This window comes from Amphibalanus amphitrite, unplaced genomic scaffold (assembly GCF_019059575.1).
Source record: "Amphibalanus amphitrite isolate SeventyFive unplaced genomic scaffold, NRLGWU_Aamphi_draft 000804F_arrow, whole genome shotgun sequence".
Lineage (NCBI taxonomy): Eukaryota > Metazoa > Arthropoda > Thecostraca > Balanomorpha > Balanidae > Amphibalanus > Amphibalanus amphitrite.
Window position 1 is genome coordinate 104,465 of NW_024882298.1, and position 21,061 is coordinate 125,525.

A 21,061-nucleotide genomic window follows, 5' to 3' on the forward strand; every position below is an offset into this window, starting at 1 on the left:
TTCACTTATGACGTCATAGGTCAGTGACCTGACCTGACCCGAAAATGCGGTTGGTGTCAAAAGATGCGGCTTGGATCAAAGGTCAGGTATGCCAAGTTTCAGCTCTCTATCGCCAGCGTGTTCGGAGCTATCGCGAAAAAACCCTATGGGGGGGCGGCACCCGCCCCCCCCCCCTCGGCCGGCGAGGGTTAACGGAAAGTGAAATATTAAGGTACTGATTAGCTCTGGACATCTTAGAGTTTATGTCACTACTGGTATTTTAGCTAGCGTCTACTACATATACAGTACAGGTCGATGAAAATCGTGATGCAAAATTGACAAAAAATGTGTATTTCAAAATTCCTTAGAATTTATTTTTCTTTTTACCTTAATGCATCATATTGCATATCATTCGACTCGGCTGATGAAGAAGAACACAACGACACCATTTTTGAAGCTTTAGCTTCATTGTCTGTCGCGTTATCTGCAAAAACGTAGTTTGACCCTAGTTGACCTTAAGTGACATGACTGGCCTTGTCTATGATAACATGTTTATTCTCGAAATTTATCTTTGATCTAGGTGTAAAGCAAACCTGCTCAGTACCTATTATCTCATGGAAAACAGTGGTTTAGTGGCATTGCTCTCGGTTGGGGGTAAGCTTGGCCACTCGCCCGGGGTTACCCCAATGTGATGATTTTTATTTTAGAACAGCGATATTCGAAAAAATGTCATACTTAAGCCAGCCTGCCTCGTCACCCCTCACTACAAACACTTAAACGGTCCTTACATAACATTCGTATAAATATTAGTACTGTATGGTATAACATTAACAGTGCAACATATCTCACTTTTTAGCTAAAAACCCTTAAAATATCATTTTTGCGCTATAACTTTAACAATATGCAATTTTTGTCAGCCTTAACTTTTTTGCTGGCGTTACCTTAGCTGCCACGCTGAAAGGACAAACAGTTGAGCATTTTATTGTGAATAATTTAGCCGGAAACGGGGTGGCCGGGCTTCCCCCGCGCCCGGGCTTCCCCCGGCTTCCCCTACCTACCTATGAATAGACGCAGCTCAACGAGTTCTTTAAAAATGGCTATCTCGGAATTTCCATAAAATTCGTTTTTTACCCCTAAAAATTCAAAAAAACAATTTCTTGGAAAACAGCTAATAAAATCCAAAATTTTGAGAATTTCAAAAAAACGGAATATATGTTATAGAGCTCTATTAGAACATTAGATGTCCCAAATTTCAACGTTCTATCTTGATTTTTGACCCCCAAATTGTAAAAAATAGCTCCAACATGCATGGGGCATGGTGACGTCAGTAAGGTCATGTGACGTCATCAAAGGTCACCAAAGGTTGTTTGCCAATAACTCCTTACGGGAACAAGATACAGCCGCGCGGATGGTCTCATTGTGTTTAGCTCGTCAAGGCGCATCGAATGATATACCTACATGATGACCTCGAGGTCACGTGACCTGAGGTCAACCTTTGAATTTGACCTTTCGAGGTCAACATACCTATTGTTCGATGCGGATTGACGAGAGGATCACGATGGTGTCCTTAGTTTGTTCCTAGCTTGACCAATTCGAAAGTTATTCGAGAGAAACTCTTCATATCTAGTGCCGCCATTATGACTTTTTTGACCCATGTGACGTCATCTTTGACCTGACCTGAAAATGACCCTCGTAAAAATTGTAGACCTTGTCCGTGCGTACCCAATGCCGTTTACCGCTTGTCGCTGTCTCTTGCTTCGTTCTCGAGATCTCAGGGGGGTCATCGGTCATCGGTCATCCAACCCCCCCCCCCCGTCGGTTCTAAGTTGGCGCAGACCCCCGTCGGTGCGCGGGTTAACCCGCGCCCCGTAGGGCTACCGGCGGACCCTACCACCCGTAGGGGAGGGGGGGGGGCGTTTCGCCCCCCCCCCCCTAAGATCTCAGAAATTTACCGGCCGATTTTCAAAATTCAAACGGCGTTCGATTGCCCCACTCGGGAACTACCTTGTGACCGAAATTCATTGACCTAGGTCAAACCGATGACGTCACAGGTCAGGTCAAAGGTCGGATTTTCACCGTTCACAGGCATTTCAAGAAATGTGTTGTGAAATCGAGTAAATTGGTAAGTAATTGAAAACCATCGATGGTAAATTGTTCGTCAAACACATACTTTGCTATCTGAGGTCACAAATACCAGGTCAGGTCACAGCGAGGTCAGGTCACGGGGGGTCACATTACGAAAGTGTCGTGTGATACATGTTTTATGGTCCATTTTACATGACAAATGCGATTATGTGGGTTAGGCAGCCTTTGGGGCCAGCCTAGGTCACGTTTTGGTGAAGGTCAGGTCAAGGTCAGGTCAAATTAGATCAAATTTCAAAGTTGATATTTTTGTATAAAATGGGTATCGATTCGATGCAGCTCGTCACGGGGAGTCCAATGGTGGTCTTTGTTTTGCTCTACGAGGTCTAAAATTGCCAAAAATTGAGTTTGAAAATTTGACGTCATCATTTTTGAACAGTTTTTTCGCTATAACTTGGCCAAAAAACGAGGTTTCGATCTGAAATTTGGTATGTAGATAGAAGACGGTAGGTACTATCACATATATTCCGGTTTTTTCGAAACTCAAAAAAACTTTTTGGATTTTATGGCTAATATATCCAAAAAATGCATTTTTGATTTTTGGGGGTCAAAACTCAAAAATTTCAAAAATCTGAGATAGCAGTTTTGTAGCCCTGTCAATTCTACACCTTTTATGTCTTGATCATTTTTCTGTATCTTCAAAGTTGTAGGCCTGACAGGTCTTCTCGCGAAGGTCTTTTTTCGGTCGAAAATGGCAGAACATGACGTCATTCTGACGTCATTTGTGGCCAACCTATGAGAACCTCTGGAAAAAATATGTAGTCCCAATGTGTAAAATTGATGCCCGGAGGAGTCCTGAAAGTTTGGTGGCGATATCTCCAGCCGTTTAGGAGATATTGACGGAAAAGGACAGGAGGGGGGCCGTTTCGCCCCCACCCCCTACGGGGCGCTCAGTTCGGAGCCTTTTACATAACATTCCATTGAAACGGGTTTGATTTGTAGTGTATTTCCTGTGCATTGTGGAGCAGCGGCTGGTCACGGCACATTCGTTAGGATGTCTGCATGTTTGTATGAACACTGTGAGCGAGGTATGTCACTGGGGACGGCCGGCGCTCGCGGCTGGTCGGCCGTCGTCTCGCCGACAGGCGCGGCGGTGCGAGGGGAGCGCGGCGACCACATGCCGCTGCTGGACCGCCGCTCGGCACGGCGGCAATGTCGTGATATATCCGTCCGTCTGCCAGCCACCGCCGGACTGCCCTCCGTCGAGTCCTGGAATCTTCAGCAGTCGTTTCAGACCTGACAAAAAGGGTTCGGCAGCTATGTTAGATGGTCTGAAGTCCGAACTAACCATGAATTTTAGTAAACACCTCCTAACCGGGCCTAACTGGGGGGATATTTTCGTTCCCCTATGTATGACATCGATCTGATTTTTATTTTTGTCATTTCCATTAATTTAGTTCGAACTTTTTAATGAAAGGCTTGAGGAAGCCGCGTTAAGTCCGGACACGGTCATATGTCCGGATACGGTCGTATGTCCGGCCGCGGTTACATGTCCGTACATCATGAGCAGGACACAGTCACATGTCCAGACACGGTTACATGTCCCGGTCACATGTCCGGACACAGTCATATGCCCGGACAGCAGGACGCTGTCCGTCCTCCTACTGTCCACCTCTGGTCACCACACGGCAGTAAAATGAACGCGCACACCTCTAGGTCAGCTCGGAGACACCTGACCTGACCCCGCCCCTGACCACTCACCAGCCCTGCGCAGCCATTGACCACTCGCCGGTCTTGACTGCAGACCTGACCCGTCCCAACCGACCCACCACCCCGGCGCTGGTCAAACGGGCCTTTAACCCGGCAGGCGGTGGGCCTACCAGCCACCTTCCGCGCGGTGGGGGGGGGGCATTTTTTGCCCCCCCCCCCGTATCTCCGAAACTACTGGACGGATCCGGAAAATTCAAACGGCATTCGATAGCCCTGTCAAATTTGTCACAAAAAAAACACATTTCGTTGACCTCGGGGTCACCGATGACGTCACAGGTCAGGTCAAAGATAAAATGTTTCACCGTTCACGGGGCTTCTAGGGAAAGCGCTATAACACCGAGTAAAACGCATTTTGTCGAAAATCAGCGATAAGGCGTCAGTTGTCTAGTACATATGTTGCTATTAGAGGTCACTGGTCACACAAGGTCAGGTCACAGGTCAGGTCACCAAAGGTCACCAAGGGTCACCACATGAGCCCAACTTTACTAAGTTTATGCGATGCATGTTTTATGGCCAGTTTTTCATTTCCAACTCAATGGTGTTGGTTATAAGACCATCAGGTACGGTTTAGGTCACTTTCTGGTGGAGGTCAGGTCAAGGTCAGGTCAAAAAAGGTCAAATTTCAAAGTTGATATTTTTGCATAAAATGGGTATCGATTCGATGCAGCTCGTCACGGGGAGTCTAATGGTGGTCTTTGTTTTGCGCTACGAGGTCTAGCCCTCGCCCGTAAACGGTGTTTTGCCACCTTCGCCCATGCAGGGGGGGGGGGGTTGGTGCGACCCCCCCTGGCGTTTGAAAACGGAGCGTCGTAGAGCTTAGCGGAAAAGACCAACGGATTGCTCTCAATGAGATCTCGCGATTGGTGGTATATTTTTTGGTCCTAGGTCAACATTTGACCTACTTATGACCGGTCAAAGGTCAAATTTTCGGAAAAATCTAACTTTTTCAGATTTCCGCGCTGATTGCGGCAAAACGGTAAGAGATATCGACTTGAAACCTTCACTATCGTGATCCTTGATCAATTCTCTATCGTTTGGTGTGTATTTCGATGTCATAACTCTAAAAATGATGCGTTGGGAGCATCGGAAGTCTGCAAGGTCATTTGTGCATTGGGTCACGTCAGGCGTGTGACGTCACTGACCTGACCCTGACCCAAAATGGACTACAAGAAACAACCGACGATGCCTGAAATGGATAGCAAATTCGAATTCAGGGCATCAAAATACCCCGAAAAGGCATACAAGTGCAAGAAGTCATTACAGGTCAACCGAGGTCACTGACCTGACCTTGACCTTTAGTAACCTTGAAAAGGTCAACGGACATTGTGCCAATGTCAAATCAGCCAGGTATGATTCTAAAACAATCCATCAGTGTGTCAGGTCAGTCGGCATTTATACCAATGTGAAGCAATCTCCAATATAACGTAAATCTGGCCGGAGGTTGTTCCCTTTATGACGTCATAATTCCGTGACCTGACATGACCTTGACAAAAAAATACCAAAAGTTGCGCAAAGGATGCCCCATAAGGTACTGAAAATTTTAGCAGGCTATCTGAAACGGTTCGGCGTGTAGCTAAGAAAAACCTCAGGGGGGGGGGGGGTTGCACCAACCCCCCCCCCTACATGGGCAAGGGCTAGAATTGCTAAAAATTGAGATTGAAGATTAGACGTCATCAATTTTGAACAGTTTTTTCGCTATAACTTGGCCAAAAAAAAGAGGTATCGATCTCAAATTTGGTATGTAGATAGAAGACGGTAGGGACTATCACATATATTCCGGTTTCAAAAAACTTTTTGGATTTTTTGGCTATTATATTTAAAAAATCTATTTTTTATTTTTGGGGGTCAAAATCCAAAAAATTCGAAAAACCGGAATTGCAGTTTTGTAGTCCTTTTAATTCTACACCTTTTATGTCTGAAACATTTTTCTGTATTTCTAAAGCTGTAGGCCTGACAGCTCTTCCCGCGAAACCTTTTTTTGGGTCGAAAATGGCAAAAATGACGTCACTCTGACGTCATTAGCGGCCAACCTATCATAGCCTTTGGAAAAAAATTTTTGGTCACCATGTGCGCTAGCTGCTCCCGGGAGGGTACTGAAAGTTTGGTGACGATCGGCGCAGCGGTTCTCGAGATATATTGAAAAAACTAAAGGGGGGGGGCAAAAAAATGCCCCCCCACCGCCCGGAAGGTTAAAGCCGCCCCTGCCCACCCACCGCCGCCGGCCAGTCCCACTCACCGCCGCCGGCGCTGGACAGAAGGGCCTAAGGGGCAGCCCCTGCCCACCCACCGCCGCCGGCCGGGTCAGACGGGCCTTCAGAGCCGCCCCTGCCCACTCACCGCCCCCGGCGCTGGGCAGAAGGGCCTGAGGGGCAGGCCCACCCACCGCCGCCGCCCCTGCCCACCGACCGCCGCCGGCCGGGTCAGACGGGCCTGAGGAGCCGCCCCTGCCCACTCACCGCCGCCGGCGCTGGTCAGACGGGTTTGTAGAGCAGCTCGGTGATGAGCCCGCGACACTGTTTCATGTCGGCGAACCGGATGTCGCGGCCCTTCTCGATGGCCGCCTGCAGGAAGTAGAAGTGCCGGCCGTCGTCCGTCCGCACCCGGCTGGGCCCGCTCTGGCCGCCCCAGATGTTGAAATCGCTCTGGGTGTACTTCCAGCGGTCCACCTTGACGGTCACCTTGTAGCAGCAGCCGCCCTCGACGGCCACCGGCTGGTGGAACAGCACGCGCATGTCGGCCGGCGCCGCGCCCACACAGTCGCCGCTCACACGGTGGTACTGAGAGAACGCGTCCGTCCACTGGACGCGCTCGAACGGGCCCTGCACGCGCACCGTCAGGCCCAGCTCCATCTGGCTGAAGATGTAGCCCAGGTGCAGGCCCACCAGCTGGAGGTCCTTGTCGGCGCGGAAGCGCAGCTCGTGCAGCGCCTCCATGTCGTCCCTGGCCAGCTTGTAGCCGGCGCGGTAGCGGAGGCAGCGCTCGTGCGGCGGCGGCCGGCGCCGGTGCGGCTCCATCAGCATGCGGCAGGCCGACTGGTTGTCGCCCAGGTCGATGTTGCGCGGGATCTCGATGCCGCGCACCATGAAGAAGCTGATGAGCTCCTGCGGCCCGACCAGGCCCGACGGCAGCACCGTCTTGACGAAGTCGCTCTCGTCGATGCGGTCCATGTGCACGAAGGGCAGCAGGTCGGCGCACGTCTGGCGCAGCGTCTCGTGCTGGGCGCGCTGGCCGGCCGCGCGCAGCTGGTGCTCGCCCCACCGCTTCACCGCCAGGAAGACGACCAGCTCATCGCCGACGTCGAAGGTCTCGCGGTCCAGGATGGTGGCCACCATGTCCTTGGAGAGGCCGCTGAAGTCGGGCGTGCCGATGATGCGTGCCGCGTACTGGTCGACGTAGCCCCAGCAGAGCTGAGTCAGCTCGACGTCCGCCACCTCGCGCGAGAACTCCAGGAAGAAGAACAGGTTACCGCAGGTGAGCGGCGTGAACCGGTAGCTGCGCACCGCGTCCGCCACGAACTGCGAGATGTAGCGCACCAGGTCGGCGCACTGGTAGGCGCGACCGATGTGGAATATGTCGCGCGCCTTCTCCACCGACGCGATGATGCACTCGCCCGAGTAGATGAACCTGTCACAGGAGAGGTCAGGTGGTCAGTCGGGACATCGCGCTCCCACTGGGGCTGCTGAGGGCTCAGCGAAGTCGGTAGGTGTTCAGGATACGTTACGGTATCGTAGAAAAAAATTATAGGACCAATAAAATATTTACCCTGATAATAAAATCTAACCTCTTAGCCAAGCAGTTAATGTCGTTTTATATTTTGAGCGACGTACATTTTAGCGCAGACCCTCGGCCCACTCAAAGACAAATGCCTGAATGTGTTTTCGTTTCGCCTCCACTTTCGAGTCTCCGGTGGACGGTGGTAGCGCTCAAGTCCCGTCCTACCAGCTTCATTTGAGCGTATGCGTGTCCGATACCAGGGCGGTGTTTCACGGGCTGCTGCTACCACGCTGCTATCAAATTGCGCGAGCTGACGTCACACTTGTGGTAGTGTTGGAGCAATGGGCCTGTTGATGTCTCCATGGAAACCCAATTTGACAAGTCGTAAAATCGGCGTGCTGCTATCACCGGTGAAACAGGGCCCTGAGCGTACTCACTCGATCATGAGTTTGAACGTGCCGGGGTCCCAGTCCCTGACGACCACCGGCCGCTCGGGTGGCTGGCCGCCGTACAGGGTGTTCTGGAACACGGCGCTGGCCATGCCGAGCACCAGCCGGTGGGCGCCCACCACCAGCGCCGGCCCGTCAGCCGACTCAGAGTCCGAGTCCGAGTCCGAGTCGGAGTCGGAGGGCCCGCCGTGACCGTTGGTGACCGCTGACCGCCGCTCCGGGGGCGCCTCGTCCCCCGCCGCCTGCTGGGGGAGCCAGACCGCGGACTGTTACTCAGGGACACTAGATGGGCCGCTACACAGTGAGGTGTCAGATGGTCAGCAGGGTAGCTGAGAGGAGGTGTCGGACTATATCCTCACCGGTCAGCTGGGGGAGGGAGGTGTCGGATCGTCACCTGGCCGGTCAGCTGAGCAGTAGGTAGGTGTCGAACCGTCACCTGGCCGGTCAGCTGAGCAGGAGGGAGGTGTCGGACCGTCACCTGGCCGGTCAGCTGAGGAGAGGTACCTAGGTGTCAGACCGTCACCTAGCCGGTCAGCTGAGGGGAGGTACTTAGGTGTCAGACCGTCACCTGGCCGGTCAGCTGAGGGGAGGTACTTAGGTGTCGGGCCGTCACCTGGCCGGTCAGCTGAGGGGAGGTACTTAGGTGTCGGGCCGTCACCTGGCCGGTCAGCTGAGGGAGGGAGGTGTCAGACCGTCACCTGGCCGGTCAGCTGGGGTAGGGGGGTGTCGGGCCGTCACCTGGCCGGTCGGCTGAGGGAGGGAGGTGTCGGACCGTCGCCTCACCGATCAGCGACCGTGATGAACGATGGCCGGTGACGCCGGCGACTGCTTCCCCTCCCCCTCCCTCCCCCGCCCCGCTCGTACTGTCAGCGAAGGCGGCGGGACCCCGGATAGATACCGGCGCCGGACCAACACTGAGTGGGTCGTGAGACCAGCGGCTGCCTCCCGCTCCGCTGCACCGTCAGTGGAGGTGACGGGACTCGGGGAACCGGCGCCGGACCAGCCGTGATGTGACTCTGAGACCAGCTCCCTGGAGCTGCCCGCAGAGCCGGCCAGGCGAGAGCGTACTTACCTGTCCGCTACCGTACTTTCCAGAAGCTCTAGGCAGAAACGCTCCTTACCAGCACCCGGGTATTGATCGACACTGAGTTCTATGGCTTCGGCGCCCAGTATGTCGGCGACTCTGCGCCGTTTCTCAGAACTGATCACGGTTAGGTGGTGCCAACGGAGCACTCCTGAGCTGTTTAGTCCGTACCCACTACCCACTACCCAGACCCACTGCGACCAAAAATAACCCGTATCAAATCAGGCGCAATTGACAACACACGGGTTGAACGTCGCCAGCACCCTCCCCTCCCCCCTCCCAAGGGAGGCCCGAGGAATACTCCCCCTCCCTCAGCCGGGCAGGGGGAGGCCAAGGAAATAGCTGGGCTGCCGGTCAGTGGCACAGCTATTTTGGCGCGCGGGCCGCGCGGCGCGGCGGCCGGCGGGGGTTTTTGCCGGGCCCTGTCAGCCGGCCGGCCGGCCGCGCTGCCGCCGCCGACTCGCCCGTGCCGTCCGAACAAGACAGATGCCGCGCGGCACGGCCGCCGCGCCAACAATGGGAGCACGCCGCCGACGGGCTCCAAGTAGGTTGGCGACACCGATTTCGTAGACAACTACGAACATCGGAACACGTTGAAACATACAGCAACACGCATACATTTGTGCATGCATACATACGGAGATACAGACGGACAGACGGACAGACGGACAGACGGACAGACAGACGGACAGACAGACGGACAGATAGACGTGTAATTCTACGGACGGCCTGCTGATCTGTGCAATCTATGGAATCTGTGTCAGCAATCTAAAGAAGGGCCGTCCGTGAATACAACAGCGGGCAGAGCCTGGCGGCGCGGACTGGTGTGACTCCCGTTACGCTCGCCTGGAGCGCCCGAATCGCTGCGGCACTTGCGGTGCGGCGAGCGGTATCGGTGGGTGTCAGCAGAACGCTGTTGGGCCCGGCAGACTGGCGGTAGCCGAGCACTCGCTCTTAGGAGAGCGTCTGGACTGGCAGGCGTGTCCGCTAAGACAGCCTGAGCCAGAGCCAGTGGCAAGGTCCGTGTCAGTATACCGGGTCCGACCAGGGGTACCGGCGTGGCTACAATCAGAGGCGTCTTTAAGGGCGTGTTGCCCACCTCGCTCGACCGTAGCTCGGTGCGACCTTGAAGGTCGGTTGTGCGTGTGTCTCTCCGTCGTCAGCCTTCAGCCTCCTCCGTCTTCCTTTCGCCTCTCTTCTTCAAAGTCCTGCTCCAGTTAGAAGTCGAATGTATTTGCACACAATTGGGCGACCATTGTACTAACAGTACCAAGTGGTAACGAATAGTGCGCATGCGCTATCATGTAGAACGGTGCACAGTTCCTGGAGGTCCACACGCGCAGTGGCGGACACATTAGGTGCCAGCTAGTAACTTTCCCCTTCCCCCGGCTATAGCCACTTGGCTTGCCGGGAGGACAAAAAAAAAAAAAAAAAAGAGAATATATACACGATACAAACATATGACAACAAACATACACAAACAAACATAACATATGTACACTACGCGATCGGGCACAGCTCGTCACTGACTCTGGTGCACTGGCGGCCCGGTGGTGACGATATGGTGTGTCACACTGTGCTTGACTGGTGCCGGGCCGGGCGCTGGCGATGTTACGTCCGGGTAGCGGGCGAGGACGGCGGCATAGCGAGCAGCAGCCTGCTCGTGGATGAGGCGCACGCCGATGGAGCACAGTCGTGACCGCTGGGCGCTGGCGCACACGGTGCCGTCTCGCAGGAGGCGTTGGCTGGCGACGTCGACGACGAGCTGGTGTGCGGCCAAGAAGTCGGTGCCCAGGATCGGTGTGGTGACATCGGTGACAAAAAATCGGTGCTTCAGGCTGTGATGGCGGCTTAACGTGACGTCCAGCAGACAGGTGCCGTAGACGGCGATTGGCGAGCCGTTTGCCGCGACGAGCTGCTGGCCGGCAGGAGCAGGGGTCAGCGTGGACTTCTTGGGCAGGCAGCGGCGTGGCAGCACGCTGACCTGCGCTCCGGTGTCAATCAGAAATTGATGATTGGTCTTCGTGTCCCGCACGAAGAGGAGCGGCGCGGCGGTGGGAAGTGCGCCCGCGCATTGCGCCAAGAGCGCGGGGCCGCCTAGTTTTCCGCCCAACTGCATGGCGATTCGCAGCGGCGTGCCCTGCTGCCGAACCGCTGATGGTACCAGCAGAGGTCGTCTTCGTTCGTCGGCGTCGGAGAGCGCGCTGGTGTCGGCGGCCGTGATGAGCTAGGCGCCCGTCGTCGGCGGGATTGGCTCCGGCCACGATCCCGTCGGAGCGCGTCTTGTAGGCGCCGGTTGCTGGCCTCGAGGCCTCGGTGGCTGGCCTGGAGGCTGTCCATCTTGGCGACTAAGGTCGCTACGACGGCCTCTAGTCCGGCTGAAGGTTGAGCCGGTGCCGGTGTCGCAGGCTGCGGCGGCGGGGCGGTGACGACCGCTACCCTCGGGTCCGGTCCGCTGGCGTCCAGGTATCGGTCTGCCGCTTCTGCCAGCGCGTCCAGTGCGCTGTCGGCCGGCAGTAGGGCCAGGGCAGCGCGGACGGGCTGCGGCAGACGTTGTTTGAAGAGTGTCCGGAACAGCTCCGTGTCCACGGGAGCGTCCCCGGCGGCGGCCAGCTCGTTCCTCATGGAACGGAGGAGCGCCGTCGGCTTTTGGTCGCCGAGCTGCTGTCGGCTGAGTAGCGACTGCAGCCTGTCGGCCCGGGATTGCGCAAGGCGAGACTTCAGCGCGTCGCACAGGGCGGTGAATGACCTTGATGTTCTTATCACGTCCTTGACCTGGACGGCGATAGTCGCTGGCAGGTTGGCGACTAGAAGTTTGTACCGGAGCTCGTCGGAGCTTACGCCGCTGATGTCGAACGCGCATTCGACCTGTAGGAGCCATAGATCGGGCTCTTCTGGCGTGTATGGCGGCAGGCGGAACGAAGCTAGCGGCCGTTGAGCGGTCTCAGCTGGAGGCCCGTTGGACACCGTCGCGGGAGGGGCGCCACGCGGTGCTGCGTTGTCCAACTCCGTGGCGTCCGGCATGACTGGGTTGGAGAATCACGTCGGGGTCACCAGTGTAATTCTACGGACGGCCTGCTGATCTGTGCAATCTATGGAATCTGTGTCAGCAATCTAAAGAAGGGCCGTCCGTGAATACAACAGCGGGCAGAGCCTGGCGGCGCGGACTGGTGTGACTCCCGTTACGCTCGCCTGGAGCGCCCGAATCGCTGCGGCACTTGCGGTGCGGCGAGCGGTATCGGTGGGTGTCAGCAGAACGCTGTTGGGCCCGGCAGACTGGCGGTAGCCGAGCACTCGCTCTTAGGAGAGCGTCTGGACTGGCAGGCGTGTCCGCTAAGACAGCCTGAGCCAGAGCCAGTGGCAAGGTCCGTGTCAGTATACCGGGTCCGACCAGGGGTACCGGCGTGGCTACAATCAGAGGCGTCTTTAAGGGCGTGTTGCCCACCTCGCTCGACCGTAGCTCGGTGCGACCTTGAAGGTCGGTTGTGCGTGTGTCTCTCCGTCGTCAGCCTTCAGCCTCCTCCGTCTTCCTTTCGCCTCTCTTCTTCAAAGTCCTGCTCCAGTTAGAAGTCGAATGTATTTGCACACAATTGGGCGACCATTGTACTAACAGTACCAAGTGGTAACGAATAGTGCGCATGCGCTATCATGTAGAACGGTGCACAGTTCCTGGAGGTCCACACGCGCAGTGGCGGACACATTAGGTACAGAGAATATATACACGATACAAACATATGACAACAAACATACACAAACAAACATAACATATGTACACTACGCGATCGGGCACAGCTCGTCACTACAGACGGACAAGACTTCAGAGATAGGGTAAGGTGCCTAATTAGCGACCCCCTTAATTTGAACCGTCATTGCTCACGCTCTGTGGGTGCCACTGTGTTACTGGCTTGATTTTCGGAGAGATCGTTCATTTTTCTATTAAAATATAGTCATTTTCTGCCCCAATATTCACTAACTTAATTGTAGTGAGCATTTTGGCAAACCATTGCAAAAAACGCTAATAGGGAACACTTCCCGATTAGCGACCGGGGAGGGTCGCTAATAAGTCTATGGGTTTCCCCATATTAAAAATGGCAAAAAAATGCGACGCCGGAAAAGATGAAATATGATCTCAAAAAGATAACCTATACGCAAAGCACTCAATCACTCGAACAGGAACGTTTATCCAACACATTTACGTGAGTAAAAACTGATCACGTGATGCACCGAAGGCGAAAAGAAGGCGGAAACCCACATTTTGCGGGCTATCTTGTATGATATTCGAGGTCCGCCCTGAATTCGGCACCCCTGCAGTCAGTGACGACATTTGGCATCCCCTGCCACACATTGCAAGCTTCAGCAACACCTCATTTTCATTTCTCTCTTTTCCCCTTTCTTTCCCTTCTTGAGCTATTTGCGACCATGTCAGGCGCAAATAGGAAATATGAGTTGCGACACATTTTCAACCCGCGCCCCAGTGGCGGTCTCCGCCAACTTCGCCCTAGTGAGGGGGGGCATATGTTACCACCCACCTCTAACTCAAAAACTAAGAGGGCTAGAAAGACGCGGTAAAAAGCAGTCGATAGCTCTTGATGCGTACGTTTGAAAGTATTTCGGTCATTTTTCATCTTAGAGCAATATTGGGGTCACCAGAGGTCATCAAAGGTCAAAATTTGCGAATTGTCATTATATTTTTCAGAAAACATGCCATTATCTCAAGAACTATGATAGCTAGAAAAACGCTGGGAAAAGCAATCGATAGCTTTTGAACTCTTCTTTTGATAAGGCCATTATCAAAAATGACCTCAGGTCAACGGTTTAGCCTCCAGACGGCAAAAACTCCAAAAATAGCTGTTTTTAAGAAAAGTGTTTTTCGACAATAACTTTTGACTACAAAAAGCTAGGTCATTTCTAATGCCAGAGTCGTGTTCCTCTCGCCGAGACGCGTCGAATGAACTATAATTTGACCTTGAAAGGTCAACTTGAAAAATTTGACCTCAGGTCAAGGTCATGACCTGGCCGGAAAAGGTCATGTTGCATATCAGTCGATGCGTCTCGACAAGACAAACACAATGAGGCCATCCCCAGCATTCCATCTCTTTCCAATCGCGAGTTATTGGCAAAAATCTGTTTGTAGCCTCAAATGACCTCGGATGACCTTTCTAGAGGCTATCAGCAAAAAAGACACCTTGGTCGTCACGGTTGGTCCAAATCATTGCGATTCTGAAATATTTGGACTGTTCCTATGCGTACACACGGTTCTAGAGGCATTTTCGTTTTTCTCCATTGACTTATAATGGAAAGGTCACGCCACTGACCTGACCTTAGGTCACGCATATAAAAAATCCGAGATATACAAATTGTAGGCACCCATAACGTCATGTAATCCACCAAGTTTGAAACCTCTCTGACAAACACTGCAGGCTGGACATGATTGCAAACTTTTTTTTAGGCTTGGTCAGTTAACTTGACCTAGTGACCTGACCTGACATGACCTGGGGTCAAAAATTTCACACATTGTCCAAAATTGATGTATCAAAAGCTACCCCAAGCGGCGCGGCGCTACGCGCCGCGGTTTTTTTATTTATACGAAAAAAAACGCGACAGGGTGGTAACATATGCCCCCCCCCCCCCCACTGGGGCGAAGGTTAACCGCCATGCTGTGCACAGTTGAGCGATTCACTATGGGAAAACGGCAATCAATTAAAAAAGGAATGTCGATTCAGAATAAAAAAGGTGCATCATCCTAATGTGCATCGCTTTTCATCAGAGGGCCCAAACACACACGTTTTGGATAAGAAACTCGTCATTTTCATTTAAACTCACCTGAAACGTCCCACCAGAAACATCGACGACCGGAAAATAATTTAATTTGATAACCAAAGTATGGCTGACCTTTTGACGATGTTTTTACCCCGTCTTCTCCTGCCAGTTTTTCTGTAGGGAGGTAGGTCGCAAATCGGAAAGGGTCGCTAATTAGGCACCTTACCCTACTCATGACTGGGAGGGATGAACAGGAAGTGCGAGTGGGGGGTAGAAAAAATAATCGAACCTTTTAACCCGACGCTTTATGTACCGAATAATAATTAACCCGTCTAATAACTAATCAGTAACCCCTAATAACTAACGACTAACCTGTTTAAGAACTGATAAGTAACCCTTCATAACTAACAATAACTAACCCGTCTAACAACTAATAAGTAGGTAGCCCCTGATAACTAGCAATAACTAACCCTTTTAATACCTAACTAATAAACTAATAATATTAAACCTAACTAATAAATAATAATAAACAACCTCTAATCACTAACAATCAATAACCCGTTATAACTTTTAAAGGTAGTGTGCCAGCTTTCTTGGACCATATGGAGTTAATGACCCGGATAAGGAGAACCGGATTTTTAGAACTTATCCATACCTTCAAAACTTATGGAAATGTCTTAAATTCTTCAAATTTTGAGTACCCCAGTGCGAAATTCGCCCCGACGGGTTGTCGGTCGTACCCCAACCACATTTCACACCACTATGAACAATAAATGCACACACTAAAATCGCTATTACCGACAGGCTCATCCAATCAAGTTTCGATAAACCCGTTCATCATCATCTCCTGCGGTTTCGAACACGCCTGTTAGGTGGCTTCTGATGCTCGTCGAGGTCGGAATTTCCAAATACGCGTGGTGCGTCGGGCCGCGCGCTCTGACTTCGGCCAAGAAAAATGCGTCAGCTGATCATTGTCATTTCTGCCACTTGCGTGTGGTGTAATGGGGTCATTTAAGAGACGGCTGTTTCATATCAATTATTTTACATAAAATCATATTTCAAACCACAAATTAATGTTCGACAGCCAAATTTAAGAAACAATACCAATACAGGCTTACAGTTTAAGGCTCGACATTGTGTTGTCTACGATTAGACAGCTGATAACTCATTCCCGTACGTCGTATGGTCGTAACACTATAATGACCTTTGCTTATTGTCACAAGTGCGCCGCATTCGCGATTGTTGCCCGACGCCTGTTTGCAGGCGAGCCCACTACAGTTGTTATACATATCTAAAAACCGATAAACTTTTAGGCGAAAAAGGCACTATTCCAGGTCCATTTTTGATTTTTTTTCCGATATTAGGTAAAAACAGAAGCTTCTTATCCTAGGAAAAATAAAACGGGAAATCTTTCAAAGGTGGCACACTACCTTTAAGTAAACCTAATAACTAACAATAACTAACCCCGTACATCGTCTCACCGGCTGGCGGCTCGTATATACCCCGTCTCACTGGCTCTTATGCCCGTCTCACCGGCTCGTACAGGTGGAAGGTGACGTCGACCATGATCTGGTTCTCGTAGAGGTAGCGCAGTTTCTCCCGAAACGGAACCGACGCCGACCGCCAGTCGTCGCCGATGACCGGGGACGGCGCGCCGATGCTGCATCGTGACCGCGTCCGCACCCTGCACCGGGAGGCACGGCGCCGGTCATTGGGAAGGGAGCAGGCAGGGGCGTAGGCAGGGGGGGGGCCACTGGGCCATGGCCCCCCCCTTGGGCGCCGAAGGCGCCCTTTGCGATTGGAGGGCGCCGAAGGCGCCCTCCAATCGCAAATGCAATTGTGATATAATCGAATCGAAAAACAATCGCGACTGGAGGGCGCCCTCCAATCGCGAATGTGTTTACAGGGAAAATACGGATGGAGGGCGCCCTCGGAGGACGCCCATTCCAAATACGCCCTCCAAATACGGTTGGAGGGCTCCCTCAGGCGCCCTCCAACCACATTTGTAGGCTGTAGCTCTCTAAGCGTAACGGTGGTCGCCTATGTAAGCCGCTGTCCTGTAAATAAGCGCCCTCTCACCCGAAGGCGCCCTCCTGTAGGTCGCCACCCTGCTACACATTGCCGCCCTTCTGCTGATCGGTGTCCTCATAATTATTGGCGCTCTCCTACCTATTGAGCCCTCATGTGAAATTTTGAAGGCCGCCTTTCTCCCTTTTGGCACCCTCTTGTTCAGTGCCGCCCTCCTACCTATTGGTTCCCTAGTCCTTCCTGTTGAATGTTAATCGGGGCCCTTCTCCTATTGGCGCCCTCGTGTAGATCGCCGCCCTCCTAACCACTGGCACCCTCCTGTTGATCACCGCCCTCCTATCCACTGGCACCTTCCTGTTGACCAGCGCCCTCCGCACAGACGCCCTCCTGTTCGTGTCATCCTCTTGAGCAAAGGCGCCCTCCTCACCATTGCCACCCCCATTTTAATCGTCACCCTTCCGCTCATTGGCGACTTCCAGTTGATGACCGCCCTCCCACCTATTGGCGACCTCTTGTTGATCGCCACCCTCCTATTGGTGCTCTCCTGTTCCTCGCCACCCTCTTACCTGGTGGCGCCCTTCTGTTGATTGTTGATCGGCGCCCTCCTGCCTATTGGTGCCCTCCTGTTGATCGCTGCCCTTCTATCCATTGGCGCCCTCCTGCTGCTCGCCAACTTCCTACCTATCGGTGCCCTACTGTCGAAACTCGGGATGTTGATCGGGGCTCTTCTACCTATTAGTGCCCTCCTGTGGATCGCAGCCCTTCTACCTATTGGCAACATCCGTTGATCGCTGCCCTCCTATCATTTATTTACTCCTTTGGCATGTTTTTCAACTTAGTCGTTCTATTGCACATAGTTGATGTCTTGCCTGTGAAAACTGCCACAAATGAACGTGCATTCAGCACAATGAATGAAGTATCTATACCTACCAAAACTATCTACGCTCTACGATGCATAAAACACGTCTTTGGTCTTAACGGATTGATCCTACTTTACGTGCATCATGGCATCTATATGGATTACGATTAAGTATTGTCAACAGGTTCGGGCGCAACAGCAGGCATCTGAAGTTTCGGTGATTGAAACTGGTTATGTGAGTACACTGTATGCATCTGTGAGAAGGCTATGAAGGCTGGTCTGAGGTAATTTGGATGATGTTTACGCATCTCGCGCTCCGGTATCAATCCGATACGGTGATCTGGTGCGTAGATATGCCACCGCCAATAAACTTTTATACATCGACACCCATGAGCCAAGCTTTCTGTACAGTTTGTGTGGCAGCGGCCCGACCAAACCTTAGGTATTTTTTACACCTTCAAATTTGGTAGAAGAGCGAGAGGAGCTTTGAACAGTGATCGTATAAAAGGCGTGCCTAAAAAGCGGAGGAAAAGGTTGTTTTCAAAAATTTCGCGCGCCTTCGGCGCAGCATTTCAAGAACACTTGACCTTTTGTGACCTGGAGTATAAAGAATACACACGATGCAAAATCAATGCAGCACGACCTATACGAGGTTACGCAAAAAAAAAACTGGTGGCATGGTAAAAAACGCCTCCCAACCCCCCAACCCCCACTGAGCGATTTTTTATCTCGCGACCGTATGGCGCCCTCCTTGGGTGAGGTGGCGCCCTCCAAACCCTTGGCCCCCCCCTTCGCGATTTTCTAAATACGCCGCTGGGAGCAGGGGAGAGGTGCCGCGTCCGCACCCTGTGGGGACGGCCACGTCATGGGTCAATGGTCATAGGAGAGGGGAGAGGTGCAGCGTCCGCACCCTGCACCGGGAGGCACGGTCAAGGAGCCGGTTATAGGGAAGGAGGCCGGTTCCGCATACATCCGCACCCTACAGGGAGGCACGGCGCCGGTCATTGGGAAGGGAGCAGGGGTCGGATATCCGCACCCTGGGGCTATCACGGCGCCAGTCATGGGGAGGAGGGAAGGGGCGGACGGTGGGAGTCATGGGGAGGGGGGAAGGGGCGGACGGTGGGAGTTATGGGGAGGAGGGAAGGGGCGGACGGTGGGAGTCATGGGGAGGAGGGAAGGGGCGGACGGTGGGAGTCATGGGGAGGCGGGAAGGGGTGGATGGCCTGGGAGGTCACACCGGTGCGATGACACTGAAGCTGTGGGCCGTGCGGTGACTGTCCGCTGCTCGCAAACGTGCAGTTATTGCCAAACTGCGCGTGGCAACTGGTACTGTCTATATATGGCCTTGGGTACTGGTATGACGGTGCGTAAATATTTTAGGCTTATGCCGACTCCAGTTGTTCATCACTGTGCTCACACATCTACCTCGTTTCTTTAGCCGTGGCACAGATTCTGCGCCATCCGCTGCTGCGACTCACGACTGTTTGTCACACTCACGGCGCGTCTCCTGTCTTCGTCCGTCTCACGTCTCCCGTCTTCGTCTGTCTCAAGTCTCCCGCGATCAAAGGGTGCTTCCATTCTCGCCCGACCCATTCAGACATTCCTACCTTGAGGCTGGGGGCGGGGTATGAGCCGCAGGCTCGCTGTTACGCTACGGAGTACGGACTGGTACATTTTCATAGAAAGAGCGAATTGGCCGTCATGGGCGCCGGATTTATAAATGCGACATTTCAACCGTCGACTGTTGTCAGCTGTCAGACCTCAACGGTGCCATAGCGGGCCCATATGCTTCGCGAGTCCCGGGAAAGCCACACTTACTCTGAAAGATCGTTCAATTGATGCGTCTCGATAAGAACAGCGCGGTGCTGGTAATATCATTATTGAACATTTTTTTTTTGTCAAGTCATTGCAGAAAAAGCGTTTTCACAGGACGTCAATTTGGATTATTTTCGACCTAAGCCCAGTCGCTAACCCTACCGGACGTTTTGTACGTATCGTGTAGCACATTACTCGAATTTGCGGTTCAATCTGTGCGCATAGGTGGTCGTCACCTACATTTCCAGACTCTTGAGTTGAACTTGCTCTGGGATAGCGTGGCAAAAACTGAGATGACCTCATATAACCTAAATGACGTCACCAATGGCACATCGCAAGACTCAAAATGCGGAGATGAAGTAGCCAGCAAATAAATACACATAGCTCAATTCAAACTGTTTGAGATGCCAGACTTCAAATCCGAGATATATGTACAATAAAATTTACAGTTCCATTGCCTAATCTGTGGAGCGCCCATTTTGACAACACAATCCGAACCAGCTAGGACACTGCTCCTACTTTCTTTTTGTCGGATCATTAGCCCGCGCGACATTGCAGTCGGGCGTAACCGTTCATAGCTCAGTTGTCTAGCTGTCACAGGCAGTCCCGGGCATCCCTTTTGGCCTGGGATTTACTACCTGTCAGTCTCGGCATACCGCGCCGGCGGCGACTGAGCAGACCAGAGCAGCGCGCCGCAGACAGGTAGAGGGTTCACCTGAGCAGACTGCCCCCAGTCCTCCCCTTCTCTCCTGCCGAGACCAGACCGGCAGTGACGCCGACCCACACATTCCCCTGACCGGCACCGCCCCGGCCCCGGCCTGCCAGTTCGCCGGCAGTTCCGTCCCTCCTCCCCTCCCCTCCCCCGGACCACGGCAACTACCGGCCGCCCGCAGCTCCGCGCTCCCTCCCCGGACCGGGGTCCCTCCTTCCCTCCCCGGACCGGGCAGCTCCTCATCCCCTCCCTTCCCCCGGACCACGGTAACTACCGGCCGCCCGCAGCTCCGCGCTCCCTCCCCGGACCGGGGTCCCTCCTTCCCTCCCCGGACCGGGCAGCTCCTCATCCCCTCCCCTCCCCCGGACCACGGTAACTACCGGCCGCCCGCAGCTCCGCGCTCCCTCCCCGGACCGGGGTCCCTCCTTCCCTCCCCGGACCGGGCAGCTCCTCATCCCCTCCCTTCCCCCGGACCACGGTAACTACCGGCCGCCCGCAGCTCCGCGCTCCCTCCCCGGACCGGGGTCCCTCGGGCCGGCTCCGACCAGACAGCTCACCGCTCGTAGCCCACCGTCAGCAGCTCGGGCCCGCCGCCGCCGCCGGCCGCCTCCGCCCCACCATTGTCCATCGCGACTGACCGCGGCGGCGGCGGCGGCGGCGGCGGTGGTGGTGACGGCGGGCTGGCGGCGCTCCCGGCAGCGTCACACCTCTGTGCCCGCAGCGCTCACCGTTTGGGCGGCGCCAGGCGCTCCCTGCTGTCGGCCACGGTGTCTGTGCGGCCCGGCCGCGCTGACCAGCCGGGTCGTCCC

The 21,061-nt window shown here is 53.8% G+C and overlaps 1 protein-coding gene across 1 annotated transcript; it reads right to left on the bottom strand.

The window, feature by feature from the left end:
• Positions 1 to 3,046: 3,046 nt before the first annotated feature.
• On the bottom strand, positions 3,047 to 20,882 carry LOC122366414. The gene is made up of 5 exons (XM_043338661.1): positions 20,810 to 20,882; positions 16,372 to 16,522; positions 7,983 to 8,239; positions 6,288 to 7,455; positions 3,047 to 3,357 (listed from the first exon to the last, which is right to left on the bottom strand). The coding sequence occupies exons 1-4, from the start codon at positions 20,878 to 20,880 to the stop codon at positions 6,303 to 6,305; spliced, it is 1,632 nt and encodes a 543-aa protein (XP_043194596.1). The 5' UTR covers positions 20,881 to 20,882; the 3' UTR covers positions 3,047 to 3,357; positions 6,288 to 6,302.
• Positions 20,883 to 21,061: the final 179 nt, after the last annotated feature.